Below are 8,341 nucleotides of genomic sequence, written 5' to 3' on the forward strand. Positions count from 1 at the left end.
CATGGACGTGGAGGCTTGGAACCAGGGATCCAAGGCAGCTAAGATTCCAGCTGCCCCACTCCCAAGACCATGCAATTGAGGTTATTTTCAAATTTGTATATAGTTTAGAATTATGCTAATAGGGGTGAACTCACAACAAATCATACTCTACTCATGCGTGTATTCCACCTTGTTTCTCTTTTATACCAATTGTGATTCGGGCATATGCATAGGCCATTTCAGTGTATGACCACATGAAATCAAAGAATTTGTATGAAGTACTAGAGATAAACCCCAACACAACTACAAAAGATAGAAAAAGGGCTTCTAGAAGGCTAGCCAGGGAGTTCCATCCTAATCACATGGCTTCTCCTCAAGATAAAAATATGAACACCCAAATGTTTTTAAGGATACAAAATGTGTATGTCACTTTCTCGAATCAAAGTGATCATGCGAAATATGACTGCTAGTGTTCAGATCCACTGTGGGTGCCCATTACATGGAAAGCTTTAGAAATTAACAACAAAAATGCACAAATGTCATACATAGTGCCAATTGTATTCTATGTGCAAAAGAATTGAATCATTTCTTGAATTGTGCATATCATCCTTGCATAGGGGCCATGCTAATATTCTTTGTATGCAATCCTAATTTAAATTTTTATATAATCATAATTTAAATTTATATAATTTACTTATTCATCACTGTAGATTATATAAATAATATATAAATTTTAATATATTTATAGAATTAAGTTATAAAAGTTAATCATTTGAATTAGAATATATAATTAATATTAATTAGTTAATATTTCTATTACATTATGAATGTTATGTTATATAATAAAAATATAATTTTATATATATAACTTGTCGAACTTTAAGCCGAATTTTAACATATAGTTTCTTATTGTCATTTTTTTTTAATTTCAAGGTTCTCAAATTCAAACATGACCTCAAACTAGGTAGCTTAGCCTATGACGATGATCTCACTTGATTTTGAGGGTATGTTTAAGATGCTTACCCTAGGTGCACCTACCATCCCTTGAGGGATTGGAAGAGATTTCTCCAAAACTTCATAGAGGACATCTAGCCCCACTTGATGATCATTTTGGGCACCAAAGCCAAGATGTTGACCACCTTTTTAGGAGCATTGACCTGCGGATATATTCAACACTAATGATGACTTTCTCCTCTCCCTTCAAAGCCTAAAATGTTATACATTTAGACTAGGATGTTACTTAAAGAGATGATGTACCCCAAAGATAACATGACACCCCAAAATAGCATTGTCTCTTCTTGATGGCCATTGCCTTGTTGCTGAGATGATTTGATGATGATGATGACTTGAGACCCCTTTGGATGGGATAATATATTTTCCTAGATAATGACATCATGTCATAGTCGTTTGAGGTCCCCTTCATGTGGACTTGAGTAATGATGTAGGCTTGGTTGATGATGATATGTTGAACATGAGGTTTTTCTTTGATGATTGGACATCTTGTTGATGAGGAGATGACATATTTGAGTGAGGACCACTCTTTTTGACCCACTCATCACACATTTTGATGGTGATATTCACTTTTATAGGATGAGGTAACCCTTGGATACCTTTTTAATCACATGTGTGGGTTAAGAAGAGGCTTATTGCCATGTTTTATCATTGAGATGACCATTTCTTAGGTCAGTTTGTGACCTACTTAACATGTAATCACATATTTTATTGTTTTTAGGGATACTAGTCAATTTTACTCCTAAAATGACTTGATTTCTCTCCCATAAATAGAGGGAAGTTTATTTGGAGAGAATCATTATAATGGACTCATTTATCTCTTAGAGAGTGCACATTAGTAGATTGTTTTCTCTTGCATGCAATGGAACATTGATGTAGCAAATTGTCTTGGGGAAGATATTGTGATTGGAGCGAATTTTCAAATTTTCTCCTGGATGATGATGTGATTCTATCTTGATATTGTAAAATTTTATTGTGAGTACCTTCTTCCTTTTTGTAACTTTTGTAGAATTAGGGTTTCGTTGAAATTTTCACCATATTTGTTAAATCTTTTATGCCTTTAACATCTCCTATTACAAAATTAGCATCCAGTTTCAATCAAGGAATCTTGGTATATAGCTTCCTTGACTTTTTTTATCTTCAATTGATTAAAAGTCGCTAGAGTTTTGATGAAGAGAAACCTCTTTGTAGCATTTTCTCTCTCATAACTCATTCTAATCAATATTTCTTCCACAGACCTCACCCTTTGACTGCATTATCCCATGATTGAGAAAATGCATGAAGCTATTAACATATCAATCCTAATAAAATCTAAAATCATAAAAAATAATTTTTATGTTTTCTAAGGAAATTTTGGGTTAGATTACGACAAAATCTACATTTAATAACATTAAATACCTTGGAACTTATAGTCCTAGGGTTAGGCTTTGAATATGCTCAATTGAAAAAGAAAAATTATCATCTTTTGTGAATTTTTAAGCTACCTTTTTAGGATTGATGTCTATTGTTTCATGGTTATTTTATGCATTTTTCAACCTTAAACATATTTCAATAAAATTGGAATTAAACAGTGGATATGAAATTTCAAAATAATGATTATTACAACCTATTTACTTATTTACTCTTTTAATAGCTCTTGTTTGGTTATTATCATTTATAGGCTATTTTGTTATCGTTCTCATAAATTTTGCATGTTGTAAATTGTGCTTCTAAAAAACCCTAATTTATAACATCAACTGGTAATTTGAAGGTAACATGTGTTTGGGATCTATCTGATCCTCTCCAATACCATTCAATACCTTTAGATTTAGCCATAGGTCTTTTGAAATTTTTCCCTTGAATTATCTCTCCTCTCACATATGCCTTCTATATTGAATATCATCTTTGGGTGTTTTATTTAGCAAGACCCTTATGGGTTATTTATCTTGGGAGTTCTTGTGTTATCTAATCTCTAAGATTTGTTGGGGAAGCTGTTAAAATAGGAAACTATGGCCAAATTCAACCTTAGGAAAACTCATATGATGGAGATGATTATTGCATTGGAATCCTCTTTCCGAGAAGTACAATTTTGATATAAAGATCATCTCATTCTAACAAGCAAAAATGGAATTATGAATTTGTTTCTCCTATGCTCAAATTGTCAAAGTCGACTCCATTCAAATGTAGGCTCATGAAGCCCAATAGATGTGTATTTTCATCCTCAACAAAGTGTATAAATAGGAGAGACTTTTCCCTCATTTGAAGATCATCTCATCACAACTTCTCTCTCTTGATTGGGTCGTACAACATTGGAGGCTTCTCTCTTCTTCTTTGTACGTGTGGCTAGGCATCTTTCTCTCTACTTCGCACATGTGGTAGGAGACCAAGTTTTTCTAGGCAGATCAGGCCAAAATTTTAGAGTGTTGACCAAGGGGATTTTGAATAGCGTTGACCTCAGTTTTTGGGCCAGAATTTTGATTTTTCGAGGCCACATTTATTGGCACAAAAATCGAGGCATTTGGAGTGGTTTGACCAACAATGACTTTAGGTTTGACTTCAGAAACTACAACAGACTTTCTCTCTCCTTTAATTGGGTTTGACCAAAGAATTTGTGTTGATTTGAAGGTCAAATTGAACTATTGATTGGAGGACATTTTGGGGTAGCTTTGACCACCGTTGACTTTCCAGTTAGGGCTAATTTGACTACTGATTTGGCAGATCTGTTTTGGGCTTATATTTGTACTCTCTTTCTCCGTTGAACTATTGAAGAATAATAAGAAGATTTGATCAAAGGGTTTTCCCACATTGGGGTTTGTCCCTGACATCCACCATATCTTGTGTCCTCTTGTCTTGGCTTGTCTTATGTATATGATTTTATGTTCTATCTGCATTTACTATCAATGTTTATACATTAATGTGATTGCTACTGGATATAATTGGAATTTTTCATTGGGATGCTAAAGGAAAATTGAAGTAAATTGACTTAAGCATAGAAAATACCATTGTTATCTAAAATTAATAGAAGCCTTCCTTGTGGGGATAATATTCATCCAAAGAACAATAGGGGAATAGTTTCTAATGTGACAATGGTGGTTGATCCCATTGTTGCCCTTAATCTAGAGTGCTTAACAAGGTTTTCACACTTAGTTGATAGATTTTGCGGCAACATGGCCCAAAACCATCATCTCAAACCTTTTGAAAACCCACCATTCTCTTGTTGGTCTCCTTAAGAAAAGGGCATCCTCAGAGCTATCATGAATTAATAAGTACCTGGTGCAAGCAATGAAATGCTCCATAAGGATAACATCACCCAAAATGGAGTGAGAAATGTATGGGTACAAGTCAAGGAATAGATCCCATAGGAAATAACTTGGACTACGAAGTTCAATAAAGGTAGAGAAAGTAGCAAGTCACAATGAAAATGTCTTAAAATAGAGTAGTACCTTGACCTCAAATCCACATGAATATGGTGTGCTCTTTTGAGGCAACCCCTAAAACTTTGTCTAAAAGGGAATTGGTAACACATGGTACACCTCCAAATCCCCTTAAGCCACTAGGATGATGAGTTCCCTCTTTGCAAGCTAAAGTCCAATGTTAAGCTACAATCTTCATCTCTTATGATGTAAGGAGATGTGTAATGTAATGTGCCTTCTTAGCTCTATCTACCAAATACTATACATTAATAATGATTGACTAAACCCATCAACTTCTTTTTTCATAAACATTTATTTTATTGCATCAAGAGTAGCTTTTATAATCTAATATATATGGGATTTGAAAAAAAATCTATAATATTTATAACAATTAATATTAATAATACTATATGTTGGGCACATATACATACAAATCGAAATATCCCTCTTTTCCTAAATACCACAAAGATGTTAGATCTAAGACTTTTTTGATCCATAATGTAGATATAAGTCTTTTGGATTAATCACATTGTTAGGATTTGGTCGACGTTTCGAACCAACTAATGTGGTTCATCCTCAGGACAAGGTGAGAAATTGCGAAATCCATCGATCAGAAGGAATAAATAGTAAGGATGCATCATTGCCCAAAGTTGGCCGTTAAAAATTAGTTGTTGGTAAATTAGTTAATAGGTACTATTTATTCCTTCTAATTGATGGATTTCTCACCTTGTCCTGAGGATGAATCACATTAGTTGCTAACTAAGTATTTTCTCTACCTATTAACTAATTTACCAACAACTAATTTTTAACCGCCAACTCTGGTGGATTTTTCACCTTGTCATGAGGATAAACCACATTAGTTGCTCACATTAGTTGGCTCAAAACGTGGACCAAATCCTAACATTGTGATTAATCCAAAAGGCTTATATCTATACCACAAAGATGTTTGTAAGAATTTTACATAATAAGAAAACTTCTATATAAAATGATAAAAAGAAAGGAATACCATATTCATAATAAATAGAAACACTTTTAAATAAAGAGAGATATTTTGCATATCCATATCATTATAAACTGTACTTAGAAGGTAAGATTCATATTAAATGGTGAAAAAACTTGCAACTCAAGGTAGTCAATTCCTCTTATAGGGGTTTGAATGATAAGAAGTGAAAAATGGATATAGAATGATATAATTTAAGCTAACATGTGAAAAAAGAGAGAACAACAACATTTATTTAGTTTATAATTTATAATATATTTAATAATAATTAAAAAAAAATGAAAAATAAAAAATCATTGGTTACAATCCATCTTAACTTGACAACCATGGGAAGGCCTAAATCATTAAAGGCGTAAATCTTCAAATTTCTGCATTCCAAACCACTTTGATGCGAGAAATCCCAAATCATTAGAAAAATAAACTAGCAAATTTTTACTGTTAAAAAATATATATATATATTTTCAAAAAACAAACCTTCAAGTTGGATCATTTAATGTTAAAACAAATTTACTAATAAAATAAATTAATTTAAATCCATCTAAAACTTAATATTTTACACTCCAGAAGTTTATATTTTAATATTTTTTTTCCTATTATATTCAATATGAAAAAAATATATTTATACTTATACTGCATTTTATTTCTTATCATGATTATAGGTGATTCTATAACATCAGAAATTTAAGATGTATCTGTTATTAGTATAAAGATAAATCTAAGTGTGATTGGTTTGCTAAAGCCCTAGCTTCGACAAATATACACTCTTATTATCCTTTTCCTCCTTTTATTAAAACCCTACCCTTGCTAAGTTTTTTCTGTACAACTCGCTTCAACGCCTTAGATTCCAATTTTGCCGGCTCTACGAGTGTCGAGCCTTGTTTGAAAATGGCGCAGTCGAAAAAACGCTCAACAACCTATGATGATCTGTATGATCATTTAAAAGAAGAAATACTGTCGTGGCTGCCAGTGGAATGTGTGTGCAGATTTCGTAGCGTCTCGAAGCAGTGGAATAATCTCCTGTCATCACACAATTTCATAACAAAGGTATGGAGAAAGAACCCATGGCTCGTTGTGCACCCTCTCAACTCCGATGGTTTGGCATACTGCTTCTTCACACGAACCTGGAAGACGACCTCCTCCATCTTAATTGAAAATGCAAATAATGGAGAAAACGGAATCTTGGGATCAGCCGCAGGCTTGTTCTTGCTAATAACTGCACCAGTTTTATTTGTATGCAATCCTCTTACAAGAACTTCGCTAGAACTCCCCTCTATTAAATGCACAACAATTGATGTCGCAGGGATCATGGCAGAGGAGGGCGAAAGCTCTGACACATACAAGGTAGTAGTGGTGGGCATATCAAGTCTTCTGAATGCGCATTTAATAGAAATATATGATTCCAAGGACAAGGCATGGAGAATTGCAATGCAAGTGCCAAAGGAGAATGCCATAACGATGGGTCGGGGGACCGAAATGGTTTTCTGTGGCGGTTTCATGTACTGCTTGATGCGTACTGGTTATTATGATTGGAACGTTCTGGGCTTCAACATCAGAGAGGGGACTTCTTTCTCTACACCTTTGCCAGAGATGGCTAATGGAAAGAAAACTTACCCCTATCTGGTAGCCTGTGGATCGCGACTTCTGTTGTCAAGGGGCATATTCAAAGCAAGGGAGCAGCTCCTACAGGAGTTGATCATATGGGAGTTTGAGAAGGTGAAGGTGGAGTCCTCATCTTCCTCATCATCAGGGTGGAGGGAAATTACCAGAATGCCTCCACCCTTATGTGAGGGTGTTAACAGGACTATATTTGATGCTGAATACCCATTTATGTGTTGCGTAGGAGTTGGGGATTGTGCCTGCTTTGTAAGTGTAAGTAATGGAGATATTCAAGTGATAGAGGTGGTTGTTTACAATGTTGGTGAAAAGACATGGAGCAGTCTTCCCAGCTGTCATTTAGATGAGGAAACTGGTCATTTAGATGAGGAAACTGGTCACAAGGTATGGGAAGGCAGTGTTATGGCCTTTGAACCAAGGCCAGACATGAGGGTTCTGTGAAGCCTGGTATGCATTCCTTTTCCTTTCACATCACCATCTTCTAACATTTTAAACATGATTTCTCTCTTATTTAGATCTACATTTTTCTCTGCAAAGTTGCTTTGCTCTGCAATGTTCTTTGATATCAATAGTGATACAAACTTGTTTTATTTTGGTAATTAAAAGATGTTCTTATTACTGATCTAAAAAATTTATTACAAAACTGGGGTGGCCAGAGCCAATCCCCCTGTTGTGGTTTGGAAGTGGCTTTTAAAACTTTTATGCATGATATTCTAGCCATCTTTACAATGACATGATATGAATTTCTCCAATATATATTTCTGCCCTGTAACAAAATTTGGCCTCCTAATGGTTGGACTGATTTGCTTTCTAGAGATCAGATTGATAGCCTTTAAGATTTTAATACCTTGGATGGCCCCATCTTGCAACCAAAGATTGATAGCCTTTAAGATTTTAATACCTTGGATGGCCCCATTATGCAACCAATGATAAATATTATGTATTTTGATAACATAAGAAAACCTTATTAAACGGCTGTAAAACCTTCCCAGGAATGCCTCGGCTCTTTTTGCTTCATTCTTCTCTCTCTATCAGTGTTGTGTTTGCAATGTATGTACTCTGTTTTGTCTCTATTTTTTATTCTCCTTACCTTTTCCATCCCTCTTTGATTTCTTTGCAGCCAGATTCCCAAAATTTGTAGGATGGCTCTTTGTCTTTCTCATCTAGTGGGATACACGCTTGATGGAATTCCTCAAGTTGTACAACCTTAATTCCACTTCTTCCTTCTAGTCCTTCATTAAAGCTCCATTCTCCAACATTTCATTTGCAGGATTGATGGTCCATTCAGTGTGCTTGTGTTGTGCCTCATAACACATTTTCAGCCAAGTATAGACTGGGTAGCTTG

The 8,341-nt window shown here is 34.6% G+C and overlaps 1 protein-coding gene and 1 non-coding gene across 2 annotated transcripts; one reads left to right on the forward strand and one right to left on the reverse strand.

Annotated features, from left to right (window-relative positions):
- Positions 1–550: 550 nt before the first annotated feature.
- Positions 551–657, reverse strand: LOC149267078 (U6 spliceosomal RNA). The gene has a single exon (XR_016261273.1). It is a non-coding gene; the product is annotated as a U6 spliceosomal RNA (small nuclear RNA).
- Positions 658–6,267: 5,610 nt separating this feature from the next.
- On the forward strand, positions 6,268–7,437 carry LOC149267079 (F-box only protein 6-like). The gene has a single exon (XM_089410144.1). It carries the CDS (start codon positions 6,268–6,270, stop codon positions 7,435–7,437), a length of 1,170 nt encoding a protein of 389 aa, XP_089266270.1.
- Positions 7,438–8,341: the final 904 nt, after the last annotated feature.

This window comes from Pinus tabuliformis, chromosome 6, assembly GCF_031772625.1.
Source record: "Pinus tabuliformis cultivar Carrire ecotype Pingquan chromosome 6, CPIR1, whole genome shotgun sequence".
Lineage (NCBI taxonomy): Eukaryota > Viridiplantae > Streptophyta > Pinopsida > Pinales > Pinaceae > Pinus > Pinus tabuliformis.